The 23,893-nt window shown below is 37.8% G+C and overlaps 1 protein-coding gene across 8 annotated transcripts in view; it reads left to right on the top strand.

Moving 5' to 3' along the window:
• DOCK8 (dedicator of cytokinesis 8) overlaps nucleotides 1–23,893 on the top strand; it is a 243,357-nt gene that overhangs the window by 33,239 nt on the left and 186,225 nt on the right. For 3 of the 8 annotated variants that reach the window (XM_077148339.1, XM_077148335.1, XM_077148340.1), the window contains exon 2: nucleotides 19,127–19,229. In XM_077148339.1, the coding sequence (XP_077004454.1) occupies nucleotides 19,127–19,229 (103 nt within the window). The other 5 variants (XM_077148338.1, XM_077148336.1, XM_077148337.1 and 2 more) reach the window with 5 other exon arrangements.

Genomic DNA, 23,893 nt, shown 5'->3' with positions numbered 1-23,893 from the left:
CAATGCTCTTATACAATAAATATAGTATTAATCTAATATTGCCACATGGGGAGAAATACTGCGTTATATCTCTTCCCTCAAAAAACTGTAAGAGTTGGTGTTTTTATCCAGGATCTTTGTCTTAAAACACTTCTTGGTCTCTCACTCAGACCTTATAACTTCATCAAAGCAAATACCCTAGTAACTGTCACCTTTTATAGCTGTTCAGTGCACAAAATGTACTATCATTTGTTAGGAATTGATTTAAGTGACTTTCACTTCTGCATGTATCACACTAACATGACCAGCACTAGTGAGGAATGAGTAAAGGAACTTACTTTTATATATAACTAGAAATTTTACTTAAAGATACAGCCTTAGAACTTTTATGGCAGGTTGTGAATAGAATACAGGAATAAGGCTCTTTCTATCCGAGACCAGCAGGGAAGAATATTTGCTGAAATAAAAAAAATCAGTGGTGAAGCTAAGTGAGCACAAATCTGCCCATCCAGGTCAGAAAACATATGGGAGAGGAAGACTTGGGTCCTTAGCTCAGAATCAGGTTCTGCTTCAGAATCGGATCTAGTCATGCAATTCTGTGCTTGGGTTTCCCTTTCTGTAAAAAGAGCGCCACTCCAAAAAACAATTTTTTTTTTAATTTAAAAGAAAGAAAACAAACGAAAAGGAAGAGCCACTCCAATTTTGAGCCATTGAATTTTTTTCTATCTTTCTTTTTAATTTAAAAATGTTTTTAAACATATTAACAAACATGAACATTCTTACTATATGATCATTCCATTCTTGGTATATAATCAATAACTCACAATATCATCACATAGTTGTACATTCATTACACCATGGTCATTTCCTGGAAAATTTGCATCAGTTCAGAAAAAAGAAATAAAAAGAAAAAAACTCATACATGCCATATCCCCCACCCCTCCCTCTCATTGACCACCTGTACTTCCATCTACCCAATATATTTTGGCATTTGTTTCCCTTATTTTTTTTCTAAACCCCTTACCACTCCCTTTCATTCATCACTAGCATTTCAATCTACTACATTTATTTTAACATTTGTTCTATTATCTATTTACTTTTAATCCATATGTTTTATTCATCTGTCCATACTGTAGATACAAGGAGCGTAAGACACAAGGCTTTCACAATCATACAGTCACACTATGAAAGCCATATCATTATACAATCATCTTCAAGAAACATGGGTACTGGAACACAGGCACTTCCCTCCAGCCTCTCCAATACACATTAACTAAAAAGGTGATATCTGTATATACGTAAGAATAACCTCGAGGATAACCTCTAGACTCTGTTTGAAATCTCTCAGCCATTGACACTTTATTTTGTCTCACTTTTCTCTTCCCCCTTTTGGTCAAGAAGGTTTTCTCAATCCCTTGATGCTGAGTCCCAGCTCATTCCAGGATTTCTGTCCCATGTTGCCAGGTAGATTTACACCCCTGGGAGTCATGTCCCACGTAGAGAGGGGAGAGCATGAGTTTGCTTGTTGTGTTGACAGAGAGAGAGAGGCCACATGTGAGCAACAAAAAAGGTTCTCTGGGGGCAGGCCACAGTAGCTCAGCAAGTAAGAGTGCTTGCCTGCCATGCCCAAGGACCCAGGTTCGATTCCTGGTGCCTGCACATGTTAAAAAAAAAAAAAAAGGTTCTCTGGGGGTGACTCTTAGGCCTAATTTTAAGTAGGTTTAGTCTGTCCTTTGCAGGGATAAGTGTCGTATGAACAAGCTCCAAGATTGAGGTGAGCCATTGAATTTTGAGGATCACTGGCTGATGTGGATGAAATGGACCTGGTTAGGACTAATGTAAATCAGAATACAGGGTAAAGGAAGATGTTGTCTGTATTTTAAAACTTCAACTTCTGTGTGAGACTGAAGGAAGAGATGTTTATTTGGCCCAAAATTTAAATTTTCTGTAGCACAGTATCTAATTTAACCTTTCTGATCAGTTTATTTAAAATCCTAATTACATGGAACCTAGAATAGGAAATTAGGTCTTATTATTCTGTACAGGTTAAAGTAATACTCGGATACATTCCAAAGTATTGTGAGCAGAAAATAAAAACTACTTGCAGAGTCCCCATGAGGGATTTGGGGAAAAATGTGGAACTGTTAAACTTCCCCACATGGGGAATTCCTGATACTCTCTCAAGCACTAGGGACTGCCAGTATAACAGGCCAAGCCCTTGATCTTGAGGCTTGCCCTTATGAAATTTGTTTCTGCAATGGCGAAGCTGGGCCTGCTTGTAGTTGTGCCTGAGTCACCCCCAGACAATCCCTTTTGTTGCTCAGATGTGGCCTCTCTCATTCAGCCAACTCTGCAGAGAAACTCACTACCCACCTCGCCCCTGCATGGAGCATGACTTGCAGGGCTGTAAGTCTACCTGACCATGTGGGACAAGATTCCCAGAGATGAGGCTGACCCTGACATCATAGGATTGAGAATGCCTTCTTGATCAGAAAGGGGAAAAGAAATTGAACAAAATATAGTTCCAGTGGCTGAGGGAGTTTAAGTAGAGTCGAGAGATCATTCTCCAGGTTATTCTTAAGTCAGCTTTAGCCAGATATTGCAGACTACCATAGTTTGCCAAGCTCCAACCAACGGTATTCCTGAAAACCCTAAGGAGTGCCCTAGGCTCTAAATCTCTACAAAAGTTTTTCTGGTAAGTTGACTTTTACTGAAACCCAAGGCCTCCAGATTGATCCTGAGCCTGATAAAAATCCTGAAACCCAGAGGTACCAGGCTCTCCAGGACCATCAACCAGTGTCATTCCTCTACCCCACAAGGTCATCATCCCTTTCCAGCACCAAGAAGTTAAATGGTCATTGCCCAGATAGCCTTGAAGAGTGAGGTAATGATTAAATGAGAGGGAGGAGGTATACTGAGAAATTGGGATTTGATATTTGACTGTGACTGCTGACTCATTATATAGACATTTATTTATTTTTCATTATTAAAAGACTCATCTATTTTCATTATTTTTAAAGTAGTTAACATTTTTTATTTTGAAAAATACCATATATAAAAAAGCAATAAATTTCAAAGCATACCACAACAATTAGTTATAGAACAGATTTCCAAGTTTGGTATGGGTTACAATTCCACGATTTTAGGTTTTTGCTTCTTGCTGCTCTAAGATCCTGGAGACTAAAAGAAATATCAATATAATGATTCAGCAATCATACTCATTTGTTAAACCCGACCTTCTCTGTATAACTCTACCAACACACCTTTGATCTTTCTCCCACTCTTTAGGGGTGTTTGGGCCATGCCCATTCTAATTTTTTTTTTTTACGTGGCCAGGCACGGGGAATCAAACCCACGTCTCTGACATGGCAGGCGAGAACTCTACCTGCTGAGCCACCGTGGCCTGCCACCATTCTAACTTTGTCATGTTGGAAGGGGCTGTCAGTAATGTGGGATGCGGATGGAACTAGTTGATGTTCTGGAGAGGCTGGCCCCTTTGTATTTCAGGACTTATCTGGATTAGGAACCCATGCGAAGGTTGTAGGTTTCTGCAAAGTTACCCTAGTGCATGGAACCTTTGTAGAATTCTACGTATTGCCCTAGGTGTTATTTAGGATTGGCAGGAATGATTTTGGTTGGGGGTTGGCAAGTTATGGTAAGTAGCAATGTCTAACTGAAGTTTGTGCAAGAGTGACCTCCAATGTAGCCTCTTGACTTTATTTGAACTCTCTCAGCCACTGAAACCTTATTTGTTCTACTTCTTTTCCCCTTTTGGTCAGGATAGCATTGTTGATTCCATAGTGCCAGGGCTATAAATATTTATTTTTGATGTCTAGTGTTTTAGAATAGCCAGAAGAAAATACCTGAAGTTGCTGAACTGTAATCCAGTAGCCTTGGTCTTTGATAATGATTGTATAACTATATTGCAAAAAATAAAAATAACATGTTTTGTAAAAAATAAAACAAAGTAATGATGGCAAAAGCACAGGCATTTGTGTACATTAGAATACCGGATCCACAAGGGCAGGGATTTTAGTCTTTTTCCTCATTTCTGTATCTGAGAAGAAGTAGGTGCTCAATAAATACTTTTTGAAAGAATGGATCAAAGACTTCTGGGACTTACGTCTCATCTTTCTTTTCTACTTTTCTCAAGGGATTCTCTTTACTCTTCCATGACTGTCCCCTTTCCAACTTTCCTAGCTTCAGTCTCTTCCATCAAACCATTCACCCACTGATGCTCTAAATCTTCCTCAGTTCAGAGCTTTTTTCTAAAATAATTTGTACTTAACCATTCATAGTTTAACGTAGGAGTAGCACATTTTCTCTGATTTGTTGAAGTAGTGTTCCTTGAGTATAGCTGAAAATAAATTTTGAGAAAAGATGAAAATATTTTGGAACTAAGGAGGAAGGGAATGGTGAGAGTGGTTATTTGGGGGTGTATTAAGCATATATATATATTCCTCTAAGTAGGAAATTTAGGGCTCATTAAATGGGTGTCTGCTAGAATCTTGATCTTAAAATTAACTAACTAGGCAGGGCATGTTAGGCTGAGGAAGGATGGTTTTATGGCTGAGTCCTCAGTCTCTAAGGTAGGTGGGTAAAGCGTAAAGGGAAGGCTGACAGATAGAGCTGGAATTTGCCTATTAACAATAGAGCAGGGGTTCTCAAATTTGAATGTCCATCAGAATCACCTGAGGGGCTGGTTAAAACACAAATTGCTGGGCTTCACCCCAGAGTTTCTGATTCAGTAGATCTGGGGTGAGGCCCCAAGACTTTGCATTGCTAACAAGCATCCAAATGATGCTGATATTACTAGTCCAGGGACCACACTTTGAGAACCACTGCAGTAGAAGGTACTCATATAGATGCACCATCAATTTCCTTATGGTCCTCAACTCAGCTGAACTGTTTGCTGCAGGCTGTGGCTGCATACAAGTGTAAACAATTTTTTTTCTCTCTCTCAGCTGCCTCAGTAAGTTCCTCAATGTAATGAAGCAAACTCACAAAAAGGAGAGAATTAAAACTGCCCCACTTCACCTTACAGTGAAAGGCATTTGTACTTCACAGCTGTAGTCACTTTGGGAAGCAGAAGCAGAAGGTTCTCCCAGAGTCTTACAGATATCCCCTTAATAGCCCCACAGCATACTGCTACTTCACTGTGCTTGCTAGTGCATCTGAAAATGAATAGCCCTGTTATATATATAGCCTTTCATGGAAATACAGCATGTGGCCTTTAAACTGGTTGACTGAAAGGAGCTGGCCAAGCTGCAGGACAAATAACAGATAAAGCACAAATTAGAGTGGGGAAACAAGGGCTTTTAATCATAGCACCAGACAATGTTTGCTGAAATTAGTTGAGTCCAGGTAGATCAGAAAGTAGGGTGAAAACACTCAAGATATGTTGAAAAGCCAGTTTTGTTTTGAAACTCCAGGAGACTTAGAACACTAATGATGAAAGGAGACCTCAAGAGACCTTAAAGAGGCTCTCAAGCCCATTCTTGGTCTCAGATGAAGAATTTACATTATTCAGAAAGCTCACAACATGGTAGATCAAAAATGTGCATGTGTAATAGTAATCACAGCCTAAACATTTTGGAAAAAGAAAAGAGAATAGAAAAAGTCACCTAATAGTCTACCTTTCTGATATAACCATGCATAGCATTTGCTTCCAGTGGTCTTCCTTCTGTATGTTTTTTAATATTTGGTGTACTTAGTTTTGAATGCATTTTTTTTAAAGTTTTATATGCATAATGATTAAGAACATGGTTATTGAAGCCAGATAGCCTTGGGTTCAAATCCTGAATTTAAACATTTCCAACCCTGACTTTTGCATTTGTCAGATGGGAATGATTTGGTTCATAGGATTGCTCTGTAGATTAAGTGAGGTGATACAAGTCAAGTAAGTAGTCCAGGGCCCAGTGTAGTGCAAACTCTCAATAAATGGTGGCATGATTTTTCTGTTTTTATTACAAAGCATGTCATCCTTCCACAATCCTAATAATTGGGAAGTTCTTCTTAATGTCTAGAAGCATACCTATTCTGTGGGTCAGGAGTTGCTTTCAAGAAGATCTTTGTCTAACTGGTCGAGAACTTTTGTTAACTGGCCCTTACTCAGAGATTGGACTCATCAAAGAGGAATCGAAGCTAAAATATGCAAATGGACGCTTGGGCTTGGAATGAGGGGCCGGTTCAGTTGCTCAAATTTGGTCAGGCTGAGTGACTTTGTTCCAGAACCACAGATTATAACTGCACCATTGAAGGCACCACATCTCGAGACTTGAGATGATGGATGGCTAGGGGAACAGGTGAGAACCCACGAGTGGGGAGGTATAGATCTCCTTCCCTGTGGTAAAAACAAACCCAAGCTCAAGTCTGGCCAAATTTACCTCTGCAGCCTGGACCTCTGCTTTCTGCTCCAGACCTGTTTATCCAGCTGCTAACTTGACCTCCCCTTGTAAGTCTTCCTGGATACCTCACACTTAATGTGTCTAAACCAAATTGTCAGCTTGTCAGAAGATAACTATACTTTGTGTTGGCCTGTCAACAAAGGGATTAAATTTAATAGATAGCAACTTCCTGCCCTCAAAGGGGGAAAAATCGACTCTGAAGGGGACCTTAGTTTTGCTTATCAGATAAACAGATTCTTAACTCTATAGGATAGCTACGGATAACACTGGGCAGAATAGCCTGTTAGTTCATTAACTCTTCAAATTTGATGAAATCATTTGTATACTCTCTTATATAACTGGTTAGAGTATTAATTGGTGAAATACCGCAAAGGACAATTGCACAAACCTTTGAGCCAGCAATTCTGATTCTAGGGACTTCATTCCACAAATTCATGCATGTGTGAATTAACACGTGTCAATTTACTGAGTGTTATTTGTGCTGGAAAAAAAAACAGCAAAAATGTGCAAAAGAGACAAATTAAGAAATTCATATGTTAGAATGCATATTTAGCAGTAAAAAAAAGTTTGAGGATGTTCTGTGTACTTAAAGTGAAAACAAGCAAAATGTAGATCACCAGTAGAGTATATTGCCATTGGTGTAGAAAATGGGGGAAAGAATATATAAATGTATCTGCTTGAATACCATATAGATACAGAAGGATACAGAATATCTGTGATTTTATCTATGGAGTGGGGACCTGGCAGACGAGAGTAGAAGGGAGACATTTTACAGTGTTCTCCTTTATACGTTTTATATTTAAGCATGAAAAAATTACATATTCAAAATAGAAACTAGAATAGAGTTTATAACTATAGCTATATCTAGATATTACAAATTCTTCTCTCTTGTTTTTTATTTCTTTTTAGTGTTTATCCAGTTTTTAAAAATCCATTTATTGAACTTTAGGTACATAAATGGAAAGAAGTTGATGTTTAAAATTGTCATTTGTAAAAATAAGCAACTATTTGTACTTTTAAAAGTTAGTGAGTTTTTCTCAATTTCTGGTTTAATTCCACTATGGTGTCAGAGAACTTACTCTGCGTGATTACTGTCCTTTGAAATTTGTTTTGATTTGCTTTATGACCCAGTATATGCTCAATTTTGATAAATGTTTATTGTGTATTTGAAAGGAGTATGTATTCTGCAGTTGTTAGATGTAGTGTTCTATATATGTAAGTTAAGTCAAGTATTTTTATAATCAAATCCTGTAGTTTCTAATTTTTTCATCTGCAGTTTCTATCACATACAGAGAGAGGTGTTTTTATATTTTTTCTATAATTGTGAAACTGATATTTTCCTTCTTCTGTCAGATCTTGATGCATAATATTTTTAGACTGTATCGTTAGTTACATATGTAATTAGAATTGTATCTTTCTGGTGTATTAACCTTTGATCATTTAGAAAATGTCTATCTTTAGTAATACTTCTTGCCTTAAAATTCTTTTTTTTTTACCTCATATTACTATAGCAACACTAGCTTTTTTGGGATAATATTGCATGTTTTCTCCATCCTTTCATTTTTCAGTTTTTTTTTCTGTCCTTATATTTAAAGTCTCTTCCTGAAAAAGATAATCAACATCATTAGTCTTTAGGGAAATGCAAAATAAAACCACAATGAGATACCACCACATATAGTACATTTATTAGAATGACCAAAATTAAAAAGACTGACAAGAATAAGTGTTGGTGAAGGTTTGGAGGAATTAGAGCCCTGCTAGTGGCAGTGTATAGCCAATTTGTAAAGCACTCTGGCAGTTTCTTTAAAAAGTTAAATATTACACTACCAAATGATCCAGCCATTCTACTTCTAGGTATTTGCCCAAGAGAAATGAAAGCATAGGTTGTATAAAGACTTACACATGAATATTCATAGCAGCTTTATTTGTAATAGTCTGAAAGTGGAAACAACAAGTAAATGGATAAATAAATTGTGACACACCTATAAAATGGAATATTCTTCCATAATAAAAAAGGAATGAACTATTGACACACATAGATTGATCTCAAAATAATTATGCTAAGTGAAAGAAGCCAGACCACAAAAGAAAGAGAGAGAAAGACATACTATATTACTCCATTTACCTGAAATTCTAGAAAATACCACTCATCTGTAGTAACAGAAAACAAATGAATAGTTACTTGGAGACATAGGGGTAGGAGATAAGGGGAGTGATTACAAAAGAGCATGAGAAAACTTTGTGATTGTGGTAGTGGTTTCATGGATGTATGCCTATGTCAAAATTTAACAAATTGTATATTTTAAATATGTACATTGCCTTCTGTGGGATTGACCAAGCATTTTTTTATTATTCCATTTTCAACTCTATTTGTGTGTTAGTTATATATTCTTTTACTATTCTTTTGCTGTTACCATGGAGATTACAAAATGCATGCTGATTTATGAGGATTTTAATATTAATTAGTGCTCCTATAATTTCCCAGACAACGCAAGCACTTTAGAACATGTGAAAAGTATTTGTTTCTCCTACCTTTTGTGTTGTTGTTGACATATAGTTTATTCTACATATATCATAACCTCCAAATTACTGTTATTGTAATTATTTTGTGCAATCATTCTTTTTTAGATTTACCTGCACGTTTACCCTTTTGGTTTACCAGTTTTGCTTTCAGTGCTTTTTTATCATCTGGGATCATTTTCCTTCTGCTTGAAGAACTCTCTTACATTTCTTTTAGTATAGGACTGCTGGGAAGAAATTCTCTGTTTTTAAGGATATTTTTCACTAGGTTGAAACTTTTAGATTGGTAGTTATCTTTTAGCACTTTAAAGATGTCATTGCATTTGTTTTACTACCACTTTTTTTGGTTAAGAAAATTATCAATCTTAGTGTATTTTTGAAGGTAATGTATTTTTTCTCTGGATGTTTAGAAATGTTTCTCTTTCTTTGGTTTTCATTAGTTTTACTATGATGTGTCTAAATTTTATTTTCTTTGTATTTATTCTAATGGGGTTTTATAGGGTATTTTAAAATCTGATATTGGAATTTTTATCAACAACATTTCTTTAAATATTACTTCTATTTCCATTTTGTCTCTCCTCCACTTTGTGGACTTTAGTTTACATATATTAGGTCTGTTCCTTTATGTGTCTATATGCTCTTATGGAGAAGCGTTCTCTTATTTAAACATTTACAAACAGAAAAGTACTCAGTAATTACAGATGTTCTTTTGTTAATCAGTAGGGGTGACTATGTCAGACAGAAACTAACATCTATGGAAGATTTAGAATTGCTGGGGAGAGAAGATGTCTTAGAGAGGCACTAGAGGCATCGAATACTTTCTTCTCTAGGCTTCCTGCTGTTACCCTCGAATTTGTAAGTCATCTAATAAATATTCTTCTGTATTCAGAGGAATTTTCCAAGTGAGAGGGATTTGGGAGTCCCCTACGAGGAAGAAGCATGAGCTCCACACGTTGCTAATAAAGAATAAACTTCTCTTTCTAGTTATTTGTCGTGTTTCTACCTGTGGAATCCGCTTTAGAGAAGCTGCATTCATGTCAATACTGTTTATGAGAAGAGATGGAAGATACGAAAAACTCTAAAACCTGGAATAATCTATTATGTGGCTTCAAACTGAAGAAGGACTCCTGAGGAATTTATTCCAGACTTTAGCGCTTAAGACACATGTGCATGTGTGGCTATGGATGGATATATATGTATCATTTGCGACAGAAATGCATTTTGTAGTTTATTTGATTAAAAAATGTGCTTTACCTAACATATCTGAAAATCATCTCAGAAAAAATTTTGGATCACTTTCATGTTTTCCAACACCAAGAACTGCTACTTACTCTTAAGCTAGCCCTGTGTTTTCAGAACCTATTAGTGCTATGCGCTGTGACCCAACACTTTGACATTTACATTATTCAGTCAGTTTTTCTACATGCAACAAATTAAGAGAAAAAAAACCCTGATTTTTCATAAAAACTACTCTGCTTTAACAGTAATTTTCTGGGAGAAACATTTTTTCATGCTTACTAGGTGTAAATCATATATAGTCCTGAACAATGGTTATTTCGCAAGGTATAATTATACCATATATCCAAATTTATGCCATCCACAAATTTCTATAATTATTATTTATCACTACCTCTGTACTTTACGCTTTGTATTTGTTGACTGTTTTACAGTCAGTTGTTGGTTATTAAGAGTAAATTATGTTTCCTTTTCTTTGTCCCACTCCTTTCACTATTGTTTAAATCATGTCAGCTTCAAAAAAGCCTCAGGTTGGTGGCTCAGTGGCAGAGTTCTCGCCTGCTGTGCCAGAGACCTGGGTTTGATTCCCCGTGCCTGCCCATGAAACAAACAAACAAACAAAAAACCTCCTGCTTCCCCCAAACCTCTTTAAGTACTTACGAACAAGGTTTTTTCCTTGAATCAGCTTTAAAATTCTTCCAACCATCTTGGCTGCTGGCCATACTATATAATAAAATAATTTTCTTTTGGGGGTGGAAGCCAGAGAGAAGCCTTCCAGGGTTGTTTGGTTTCCTCGTACAGCTGCTGGTGGAGGGACTGGTGCTTATTGTTCCACTTGGATATTCTTGAACATCTTTGCCAGTGAAAGCTGGCAAGGTGTCCAGGAGATCTATAGCTAAGCCCCTTCATTTCGTTTATAATGAAACTGAGGCCCAGCCTAGTTAACTAGTGTACTTGAGCTCAAACAGCTGGCAAACAGCAAAAGTCAGGACTGAATCCCCAGCTATTGTAAAGAAATAGCATTGTGGTGGTTGCAATACTTGAAATAGAAATGAGGAAACGTGATGTCTAGATGTCATGAGATGGTTAAAGAAAAAAGTGTGAAATGCATTGTCTTCTTTTCCATCAGGCCTGCTCGTACTCATTTTTTTTTCAAGTGTCCCCTCAACCCAGAAGTTGGCATTCTGAGGCTACATTAACAGCTCCCTTCTCTATTCACAAGGCCCTGTGCACAATCCTGTATTTTAATACTTGCACATTAGTTCAGTTATGTGTCTGCCCTGCTGCACCCTCAGGCCATGCCTGCTGGACTGAGCTTCCCAGAAGCAGCATAATATCTTCCTCATCTTCATTCACTAGTGCTTAGCAGGCAGTCTGACACTTTGGATGCCCCCAGTACATAATGAGTGAATGAATGAATGGATGAGCCAACCGTTCTCTCACAATCTTGTACAATCAGTGAATCTTCCACTTAAGTGGGCATAAAAATCACCTGGAATTGCTGTATAAAAACGTTTTTACCTGGCCTTTTTTTTCTTTTTCTTTTTAGCTTTGTTTAGTAAGTCATGGGCACTGGTGCTCAAACACCCCACCCCGATTCCACCCCAAAACAAAAACACATTCAGTTATCAAGCATGACTCTACTCTGAATCTGCACTTTTTTTTTTTCTGAAAAATTCTGAGCACTCTAACAGTTTCTTCTAAAGTAGACATTAACAAGTAGTAATCTATCTTCTGGGAAGAGGAAGTGGGGAAGTAGGCACACTGACCTCTCATTCTTGGAAATCCTCCTGTTACTAATAGAACACAGATGTGTCATCTTTGGGTTTATGCTCTAATATTCTTTCCTTTGAGTTACACCATTGTCACATGTATACATCAAGCTCAGCTCTCAAAAGAATAACAGCACTCTTCACACCTGGTGCCAGAGGTGGTTGTTGGATGGTTTGGGAGGTATGCCTTCCATATTGGTGGCTATGATTAAATTATAGGTGTCTTAAAGTTTACAAAAGGAAAGGATCGATATGTAAGCTATTTATAACACAATGCCAGGTACGTAAATTAAAGTGCATTCCTACTACACTACAAGAACACCAAAGAGGATGCACATTAAATCTAGAATGGCTGACTATGGGGAAAAGATGTGGGGATAGGATTCAGAAATTTTAATTCATATTTATTAAGTAACTGATGATTTGATGCAAATGATCCAGAGGCCACACGTGGGAAGCCTTGACCCATCCTGACTTCCACTGTTTGTTAGTCCTGCTGTCTAACATAATTATCCTCTGACCTGAAACACAGAGCTTTGCTACCCCTCCCCTATCACCCAAATCTCCAAATCCATTACTGCCGTTCTGACTCCCAAGTATGGGTATTGAGACTCTCAACAAACCCCAATGCTCTCTTCCATTAAAATCTGTGAATATAAAGAAGACAATGTTTATAAAGCACTTTGAGCTCCTTGGAAGAAGGACAACCTAACTCATCGAGGAGATCTCATTGTGACACAAATCTGGTATCATGAAACTTTACTAGTGGGACATGTCAAATTTGTTCTGAGACACTAATGCAGAGGGAAATAACCCCCCACATAATAGCTGCATCAACACCACGCCTGCAGGAGCTTTTGCTCGGACTGAGTTCTCTTACTTGCAGTCTTCCCACATCATTAGAGCCAGGGTAGAGATGGAGAGGGCTGGCTTAGACACTCGAGCTCTATTTGCTTTTTTGATATTGAAGCTCCTTATCAGTAAACATAAAAGCTGATGTTTACAAAAGTTTTTAAAATTCTTAAGTAGTACACCTGTGCTTGTATCCTACTTTATTTGCATCTATCTTTTTTAAAATTATGACCCTAAGCAACTTCACAGGAGACAGAGCTGAATGAAGTAGTTATTCAACTACCTTAATGTGACCAAAGTATTTCTGATGCTTGAGGTATATTTATACATAAACTGTATGTATTTGTACTCAATACCCCACTACATTTTGCTTGTAAATTACTTAACTTATTTTGTGTGCAAGTTTTCATGGGTCAACGTCATGCATATTTTTGTCACTTTAAATGGCACAATGGCTTGCATGTATTTTATGTTACGATTGCTGATTTCTTCCTAGTGTGCAATGCTCTGGTCCTTGTGAATTATTCGCTGTCATGTATAGTATGCACGTTCCGGATCAAATTATATTTTTGTTTTTATGAATTCCATAGGGTATATTCTGCACAGTGAGATTCAATCAAAGAGTAATGACAGTTTTATGGCTCCTGTTTCATATTACAGTACTACTTTCCAGAGGCACTGAACCAATATACAACCCCACCAGGGGTATGGGACATCCTAGGGCTCCCACAGCTTGACTAACATGTAACTTTATCTTCTGGCCTATTTTTGCAGTCTAATATGTGTGATGGGCCTCCCTAGAGATACGTTATTTTGAAGTTATTTAAGTGATGGCAGAGCAGTTCTTTTCCATGTGGAATGGACTCCCTATTTTCATTTTAAGGACCAAAAAAAATCTATCTCCTTATTCGACAGTTTGAGGGGATGGTTTTAATTATCGATGGTATAACCGATTCTGTATGGACAGGAAATAAGATTGATGTCAGGTACGGGGTCAGGCCTGAAATGTCAGGGAAGAAGACCAGTTCTATGGCTCGGAATTAGAAAAGTCCAACTGGATTATTGGAACAGAAAAGCAGCTTCTTCTGTTGAAGAAGGACTGGAGAGCAGGAACATTCTGATTTCGTGATGAAAAGAACACTGTGGCTTTGGCCTAGGACGACAGATTTTATTTCAAAAAGAAAGTAAGAGCCTTCTCTCCTGTCATTTTTTGATTCCCTGGCAGTACCACTTCCTTTGCTGAACATTTTTAGACATATCCATCAGCCTCTGGTCTTTTTTTTTTTTTTTTTTAACATGGGCAGGCACCAGGAATCGAACCCAGGTCCTCTGGCATGGCAGGCAAGCATGCTTGCCTGCTGAGCCACCATGGCCCACCTGGCCTCTGGTCTTTGATAAGAAAGTTTTTAGAATAGCCATGAGATGAAAGTTTGTTATTCAAATGATGTTCTGGGGAAGTCCCGATGGCACAAGTCTCGGCAGAAGTTAGTCTTGTCTGTGAAAAGGTCAGCTTGTAAATAGGGCATTTGCTTGGTCATCTTGGCCCTTTGCAGCTTATGGTCATCTTCTAAAGGGAACAAATGACTACAGCCTTGCTTTGGGTTTCTGAGGTGCCATACACGAGATACAGTGTTGTTTATGAAAGATAGATCTTTTGTCTCTTCAGTCAGTGGTCTAATCTGTTGATTTTAAAAATAATAGTGATTGTCCAGCTTGTAATAAAGATCAGTCTATTGAGTACTTAAGCAAAAAAATCTGAAATTCTCCTCCATTCCTGTTACACTAAATGTGGTCATTTTTGTCTTTACTTTTTTCTCTGTAGAATACTTACATTCTCTCTCACATATATCTTTACTGGGTTATAGATCATATCATATAATTCACTTATTAAAAGTCCATTCACAGGGTGCAGGGTGACGGGTGGCTCAGTGGTGGAATGCTTGCCTTCCATGCAGGGGACCTGGATTCGATTCCCAGACCATGCACCGCCACCCCCCAGCCAAAAAAAAAAGTATAATCACAGAGTTGTGCATCCATCACCACAGTCAACTTTAGAACATTTTTCATCACCCTAAAAAGAAGCCCCATACCGATTAGCTGTCACTCCCCATTTCCCTCCAGTCCCCACCCCTAAGAAACCACTAATCTACTTTCTGTCTCTCTATATTTGCCTGTTCTGGACGTTTCATATAATATGTGGTCTTTTGGTCTGACTTCATTCACTTAGGATAACTTGGGACATTTGTACTGATTCCACTTTTTGTCTATTCTGAATAATGCTGCTATGAAATTTGTGCACACATTTTTGCGTGGAGGTATGTTTTCGCTCCTCTTGGGTAAATACCTGGAAGTGGATTTGTTGAGTCATATCATAACTGTGTTTAATGTTTTGAGGAACTGCCAGAGCAGTGCGCAGCGTGTCCAAACCATTTTCAGATCCCGTCAGCAGTGTGTGAGTGCTCCAATTTCTCCACACTTGTTATTGACAACTTCATTTTAAAGGCATCGTAGTGGGTGCAAAGTGGTGTCTCATTTTGGTTTTGATTTGCATTTACCCGGTGGCTAATCGAGTACTTATTTCTTATTCTACCGGTTCTTGTACTTTTTTTAAATTAAAAAAAGAAAATGCTGCAAGATTTTAAAGAGAACAGTTATTGCTGTCTGCTATAACTTCCTCTGAGTCTTTATACTTCATTGCATTATAATGCAAGGAGCCATGACTAGTATGAATGTGATTTTTCTTCCATCCTTGCATTCATTTAACATTCAGAATCCTAGGAAGAAGAGAAGATTTTCCTGTTTTGGTTTATATGGCCACTCCTTTGATTTGTAGTTCTATCTAGACAGTATATAACAAGAATATGAGACTACGGAAAGGAAACCGGGGTGCTCTTGGGAAGGAAGAATGGATGCCAAAGTTGGGACCAGAATCCTCTCAAGTTCTACCACATTGCCAAGGTTGAGAGGCAAACAGAACGTGTTAGAAACCTTTTCAAACTGGGATAGTTAATAATTATGCATATTATAATGGAGAAAATAAAATAGGCTTTATTTAAAAATTATGATGTTCATATGTTACCACAATAAAATTAAGGGGAAAAAATGTATAGTACTGGTGTAAGGACAAACAAACAGACCAATGGAATATAATTGAGAATTCAGAAACAAACACATGCCAATGGCTAATTATTTTTTACAACAGTGCCACATTCACTCAATGGGGAAATAATTCTCTTCAAAAAGTTATGTTGAGTAATCTAGTTCAACCTATCTGTATAGCTCATTTGAACAATTGAAACACAGGAAGCACAGAATAAGAAAGAGGTCCTTTAATCCTATATAGAATATTATAATGCCTGGAAACATCCTAGAGTTTATTAAGCAGATAATCAAAAAGTATTGGCAAAGTCCCCTGAGGGAGGGAGGAAGACTATGGAACTATTAAATCTTACCATCAGGGAATCTCCTGATACTGTGTCAAACTTTAGAGATACCCAAATCAATAGGCCAAGCCCTTGATACTGAGGCTAACTCTTGTGAAGCTTATGTAGGTAGCGGAGAAGCTTAGACTACCTATAGGCATGCCTAAGTGTTACTTCTGGAGGACCTCTTTTGTTGCTCAGATGTGGCCTCAGTCTCTCTAAGCCCAACTCTGCACGTGAAATTGTTGCCTTCCCCCCTACGTGGGACATGGCATCCAGGGGTGAAAGTCTCCCTGGTGATGTGGCAGATGACTCCCAGGGATGAATCCAAACCTGGCACTGTGGGATTATGTGGGATCGTTAAATTGATATCTTTTAGTCTTCAGTATTTTAGAGCAGCTAGAAGTAAAACCTAAAACTGTGAAATTGTAACCCATGTCAAAGTCTGAAATATGTTCTACAAAATAATTGTGGTGTTGTGCTTTGAAATTTATAGCTTTTTTGTATATATGTTATTTTTCACAAAAAAAGAAGGAAAAAAGTTGAATGTGATGATAAAAAATTATTTAAGCTCTCTAGCCTCCTATTTTATGGAGCAGTTAGAAGGAAAAATATGAGAGGTTCGTATGGTAGCCCATGACAAACTCTGGGATCTATCCTGTAACCACTTGTTGAAGAGTGCTTTGAAAACTATTGTTTTTTTATTTCTTTGCTTTCTATATATGTTGTACTATACAATAAAAATTTAAAAAAAAAGAAGTTATGCTGAGAAAACTGGACATCCACATGTGAAAATGGAATTAGATCCCTCTCATACCATATTTAAAAAATTGGACTCAAAATGAAGCAATGACCTAAGTACAGGAGCTAAAGCTAAAAGTTCTTAGAAGAAATTACAGGGGAAAATCGGTAGAATCATGTATTAGGCAGTGGATTCTAAGATATGGCACCAAACACATGAGCCACAAAGGAAAGAAGATAGATAAATTGGACTTCACTGAAATGTAAAGCTTTGGTATCTCCAAGGACATGATCAAGAAAGTGAAAAGACAACCTACAGAATGGGAAAAATATTTGGAAATCATATATCTGATAAACATTTAATATCCAGACTATATAAAGAACTGCTACCACTCAATAGCAAAAGGACAAACAATCCCATTAAGTGGGCAAAGGACTTTTAATACACATTTCTCAAAAAAAATAAAAATAAAAGGATACAAATGGCTAGTAAGCACATGAAAGATGTGTTCATCAGTAGTCAGTAAAGAAATGCAAATCAAAACCATAACGAGAAACTGCTTCCTATTCATTGGGATGGCTATGATTAAAAATACTAGAAAGTAACAAGTGTTGGCAAGGATGTGGAGAAATGGAAACCCTCATACATTGTTGACGGGAATGTAAAAGAGCGTTGCTGCTGTGGAAAGCTGTATGGTGATTCTTCAAAAAGTTAAACATAGAATTACCATCTGACTTGACAATTCCACTTCTACGTTTATACCACAAAGAACTGAAAGCAGAGACTCCAACAGATGTCTTTAGACCATTATTCATAGCAGCATTATTCACAGAAGCTAAAAGGTAGAGCAACCCAAGTGTCCATCAACCCATGAATGGATAAACAAAATGTGACATGTACACCCAATGGAATATTATTCAGCCATAAAGAGCAATGAGGTTCTATACGTGCTACAACATAGTTGAACCTTGTAGATGTCATGTCGAGTGAAAAAACAAGTCACAAAGGGACAATTTTTGCATGATTTCATTTACATGAAATATCTAGACTAAACAAATTCACAGAGACAGAAAATAGATGAGAGATTATCGGTGTGGGGGTGTAGAATGGGGAGTTATTGCTTAATGGATACAGAGTTTATGTTTAGGGTAATGAAAAATTTTGGTAATGGATGAAGATGGTAACAGTTTTGCAGATGTAATTAAATCACTGAATTGTACACACGGAAGTGATTAATATCAGAACTTTTGTTTTATACCTATGTTACACAACACATTTTTAAAATTGTAATGTTTAAAACTTTTATATCCCCTTGTTAGACTCACAGCATATTTCAAACATATGATCTCATTTGATCCTTAGTTATCTGTTAGCTTCTAATTGTATGCTACAGTGGTATTAAATTGTATCCCTCAGCCTCATTGTGGTTTAAATATGCTTTTGTGAACTAGCCTGAGAATCCCAAGCACCAACAACTGATTTCATGAGAAATGTGTTCTGAGTGCCAAACAAAGGACTGACAAATAAGTGCCAAGGACTCAATGTGTTTGTAAGCTGGGAATCTCCCATTGGCAGGCTCGAACCAGCAGGCATGAGTAGACGATGGAGAACAACTTTCTGTCCTATGCTTGGTTCCAGCCTTCTAGGGGTGTTGGCTGAGGGCTCAGCAATGTCAATACGGGTGGTACAAAGGGGTGCTCTACTCAGAATAGTTTTGAAGAAACATAGTCCTTGGGAATTCCAGGTGCAACAAAGGTCCCTGGAAAGTTCTCTAGTTCTCTAATGTTTTCTGTTTGAGCAGGCAGCTGGCCAGAGCGTTCAGCTGCTTGAAATGAGAATGGCTGGATCAAAATGGCAGCTCAGGATTTAAAGGACCTTGCTGGGTCTCTGACTAGATGTCCTCAGTTAGAGACAGTTCCTCTGGGAGACTGAGCCAATGCCCTGAATTTTTTTCTTGGGCCCAAACTCTGCTTCCTTTAGTGCCATCATCCTGGCTTTTGTGAGCTTTGTAGGAGTATATATTATCAGACAAAAACTTGTGACCTCCACCAGCAGGTCACTGGGAATATTTTCGTCAACTTTGCCCATCGTCCAGCCAGGGCATAAGTTTTATAACGTGATATCAAGGACTGCATCTATAATTGTGATGATTTTTTAAAAAATCAGTTCATTTAGATTTTTCTGTTTTAATCCAAGGTATTCTTCAGCGGAAATAAGGAAACAGTTTACCCTCCCGCCAAACCTTGGCCAGTACCATCGGCAGAGCATAAGTACCTCTGGCTTCCCCTGTCTTCACCTAGTAAGTATGAATTACAGGTTTGCTTAGAGGATGGTGAAGCGCAGGGGTTTCCAGCTTCTGCCTTTGCTTCCTAATTCTCCTTCCATCTTCTCACTGCCGTCTTGCTGTGTCCAACCCATGCTTGGAACGCCATACCTGTTGATTGACATCAGACTTTTCCTCTCTCTCTCTGCCTGCCAGGGCTTGGAATGTACATCAGACCTCCAGGAGCTGTAGGTTTGAAGTCTCTGGACTTGGGGAACTTCTAGGCTGTTTGATTGTACCCAAAGTCTGGTTCATATTTGGGGTGTGGTGGGCTAGCTTGGAACCTTACCTCCTTGGTAGCATACTTTTATTGAAAAAAATGTATTCCAAAAGCCAAGTTATAAACCTTGATTTTAAAAATTTAGTCTTAAAATAGCATTCACTCATTTTAGGTGTACCATTTGATGAATGTGGCAATTCATAGTCATTTAATGACTATCACAATTAATATGTGGAACCATTCCTTCACCCTAAAAATTCCCTCATGTCTCTCTGTAGTCTCCTGACCCCTAGCTCCCATCCCCTTCTGTCATTATAATTTTGCCTTTTCTGGAACATCATATAAATGGAACTGGACAGTATATCCAAACCTTCATTTTGAAACCCTCCCCTTTCTCAGTTGAAGATTGCCTACATTTTTATATTAACATCAGTTGTTGAATCAGTGTGCATACATGTGTTACATTATTTGAGGGCTAACTGCCAAGAATACGCCAACGGGTTGATTCTGACTTAAATGAGATGGTTTGTAAGAAGAGAAGCGAGTACTCACTTCCTTTGTGAGAAGGCTCCAGCCAGCACTGTGCTCACTTCCTCAGGCACAGCACCGCGGCACTTTCTTGTTCTCGTGGTTATCTTGAGAAGGTTAGGCTATTTTTTTCCCCCTTCACTTATTACTTCAAAACCACTTCTGCTCTTAGAAATGTTGTAACCTTCCACGCTGTTTCCTGTAGCCGCCATTTTGTCTCCTGTAACAATTTACACGCCGTGTAACTGTGTATCTTTGAAAGGTATGTTTACTGGAGTGATTTGTGGTTATTTCAGTAGGATAAATTGTGTGTTGTGTTGTGTTGTTAATGAGATGGATAGTACTGAGAAATGTATAGCACCTTTTCTTGCACCCTTGGCATTTCTTCAGAAAATCTTTTCATGACTTTTGGTGGTTACCTTTTTATTTGCACTTTTTCCAGCAGTTTCAAAATTGCATTTTGTGCATAATGTCTGTGTTTTCAGATTTATTAGATAAGCTTTAAGCCAAGTTAAATTAGATAGGCTTTGGGGTTTAATTTGGTGCTAATATACCTTTCACTGAAAGCCAAAATTATTATTTTAAAAAATTTCTGACTCAGGGTAAAAATATAGTTAAAAGGTGACTGAGTGGATTACTGATAAACGTGACTGACTGGATACACTTTTATATTTTAAACAAAAGGGATTGCCTGTTGGTGCCTTGCTTTTTTCGTAAATTATGACTGCAGTTTCTGCAGTATCTATCTTGGGAAATAGTGTGGACATCACTTTAAAGAGGCTTTAAGGAAGTTTAGCTAAGAGGTTTTAACCCCTCCATTACTCGCCAGCGTTTTATTTTATACTGAAGCCTTAAATTTTTCATCCCTTCTTATTTAAACCAAGATTTGCTCAAGATTTACAGGTGTTCTTTTGGTAGTTATGCTGCTTCATCAGTAGGTTTTGATGAAGGTGATTTTGTTGAATTACTTCATTACCTTGACAGTCAAGTTATCATGTGGCTTAAACTCCCCATTTTCTAACATAGAATATAGAAGAAGTAGCAAAAATTGTTTAAAGTGTTCGACTATACAAGACTCACGTGTTACTACCTGACTCTATTTTCAAGTAAATAATCCTTAAAAGTCTACTTTGGCTTCTTGAATATCTTTATCCAAATCTCTCCTCCAGCTTCTGCTCAGTCTGTGGCCTTCATTCCTTCTCATTGACGACCCGAAAGGCAGGAAAAAACATGAGGGCACCAAGAGGCCCTTATTTGAATCCTTTTTTATTTTTTAAATAGATGGTCTGCTTAAGAAATTCCATCACTCTAATGTTTGCCTACTTGTCATGTTGTATTAGCAGCATGAATGGATTTTTTTTTTCCCTGGAGCAATCGTCCCAAATGATGATTCCTCCAATAAAACTAATCAGCTTACATGGTGATTTCCCTTTCCCTTAAAAAAAAAAGATATTTTCATAGAAAGATAATGGAACATTTCAGCAAGATTTGTTTCTGGCAGAGCAGAGGAGTAGTTTATCGTCTAAAGACTCTCAACATCAAGCAGTTTTAGAAAACTTTTCTTCAATGAGAGACCATAAAACTGTTTAGCATGTTATTTGGAAAACTGAAAAATAAAACTGAGGGCATGTTTACCTTTGTTTATATAACCACCTTTTCAACAACCCTGCGTGATGATACAAGTGAGCTTCAGTTTCCTCATCTGTAAAATGGGTATGGTAATGCCCACTAATGATCTAATAGATGCTGTGTGAGGAGTAGCTATTATTGCTGCCTTATGTATTTGGTACTACTGAAACACTGTGGGAGATTAAAAGAAGAAGATGTACAGGAGATGCTTTGGGCTCTGAAGGGTTTTATGATCTATTTGAGGAGACAAATAACTTGGAGGCCCCCCCACTGACTTTGAGAGTGGTAGGTGTTCAGAACAAAGAGCCATATGGTAATGGAGGTAAAGGCTACTTGGGGAGAGCAAGGCAGATTTAGAGGGTGATTCTCAGCCTGGCTGTACATCGGCCTCACACAGTGACTTTTTAAAACGTACGTCTGGTCAGGCCCACCCTAGAAAAGTTAAATCAGCATCTAAGGGGTGTGGCCCAGGTATCAGTGTTCTGAAGTTCCCAGGGGAATGTAACAGGCTGCCAGGGCTGAAGATTATTTAAAGAACCTCCATGGAGAGAGACATTCCAAATAGGGGAAAGAGCAGAAAGAAAGGTAAGATTTCTTTTGCTGTGGTCGCTGCTCTCAGTTTCAGGATGTGTGGTAAGCAACGGCCACTTGCTAATACTACGTGTACATCCTTATATAAATAGAGCAGTTACTGTCACAAATCTGATAAATCAAATGAGAGGAAAGGTGGTCTCTGATGTTGTTTTTTGGTCTTGTCAGGATTTGGGTTTTTTAACTCGAACTGTAAAATGTTAATGCGATGACTGTGTATATGTAAATATTTTAAGCAGATTAACTGTCTTTAATTTTGTATTTTTGTCTGTGAAGGGGAATCACCACCTAGAGATGATTTTGTAGATAAGATGATAGACTTGCCCTGGGTCTGTATGGCATTCCCTCTCCCTCCAGGGTCCCTGGTGACCTGTGCCCAAGAGAGCAGCTCTCAGGCACAGTAACTATTCCTGTGTTGAATTACTCATTGGCTTTGACATTCTCTGTTGCCCTAGCCATGTGCACAGGCTGGCCAAAGACCCTCTGATGCCAGCCTCCTATGTATGCAAACAGCTTTATATTTATTATCTTGTTTAAAATGAAACTGAAATCACTAAAACTATATTCATATTATTGAAAGTGGGGAAGGGAGTGGAAATGTACAAGAGAAGAATCTATACACTAAGATAAGTAAGGAGGATTTAAGATACTGTGTAAATGGTTAATAACCTTAATCTATCTTTTTGTAGAGGCAAAAATCCTATTTTTAAAAAAAGAGAGAATAGAAACTTTTGCAGTAAAGTAGAATGAATCAGCTGGGCCATAACAGCTCTGGCTGAAAAAAAAAAAAGGATGTAAAAAAACCACATCCTGGATATATACCCCAAATCATAGTTACGTGACATGTTTGTATATGTGAAATTTATGTTAAAAAAAAAAGTCCTGTACCTTAAAAGAAATTCATTTGTGTTATGTGTTTAGGTTTCTGTGCAATAAAGAAACCTTTTTTTTTCTTGCAGATAAGGATGATTTAAATGATGAACCACATGGTAACTATGGTCTCTTTTTTTCTTTTGAGTCTATTGTTCTTTTCTGCTTCATCTTTCAAGAAGTTGGGCTGTATTGGATTTCACTTGAGGGGTCATTAAGGAAAACAAAAATTTCAATATAGTTTTCATGTAAATTCACAGGAGATGATAAATGAAAGAGTGCAGCCTACCTTATGAGCAGGGATTTCATTTTTGTCATTGGAAAGCAGGTCTTTGGTCAAAATAGATTGATGCCCATAATGGCACGTCAACATCTTCCACTCGGTGACAGCGATTGAAAATTGCCATTGGTGAAGGCAGGAAAGCACTGTTTAATCTAGGCCAGGACGTACTTCGACATCACTGAAGCCAAAAGAATCTTACAGGCTTGGAGCCAGTTTACTTAAAGATAGCAGAGAGCCAAGAGGATTGTCCTAATCACTCATTCTATCAAAAAATATTTGAGTCTTGCTCTGTGCCACCAACTGCTCTATTTCCCTCACGTACAGAGGTGAATGCAGCAGATGCCCTCATGGAGCTTCCATTCTAGAGGGGAATTCAGACAAAGACAAGTAAATGTAGATTGTCTTAGGGGGTGGTAAGTGGTAAGAAGTGGTAAGAAGAATAAAATAAGGGAAGGAAACAGAGCGACATGGAGAGAGTGCTATTTTAAACTAGGTGTTCCGTGTAGGCCTGTCTCTGGA

Source organism: Tamandua tetradactyla, chromosome 2 (assembly GCF_023851605.1).
Source record: "Tamandua tetradactyla isolate mTamTet1 chromosome 2, mTamTet1.pri, whole genome shotgun sequence".
Classification (NCBI taxonomy): domain Eukaryota; kingdom Metazoa; phylum Chordata; class Mammalia; order Pilosa; family Myrmecophagidae; genus Tamandua; species Tamandua tetradactyla.
Note: the sequence above shows the minus strand (reverse complement) of the source record. Positions and strands in the feature narration are given on the sequence as shown.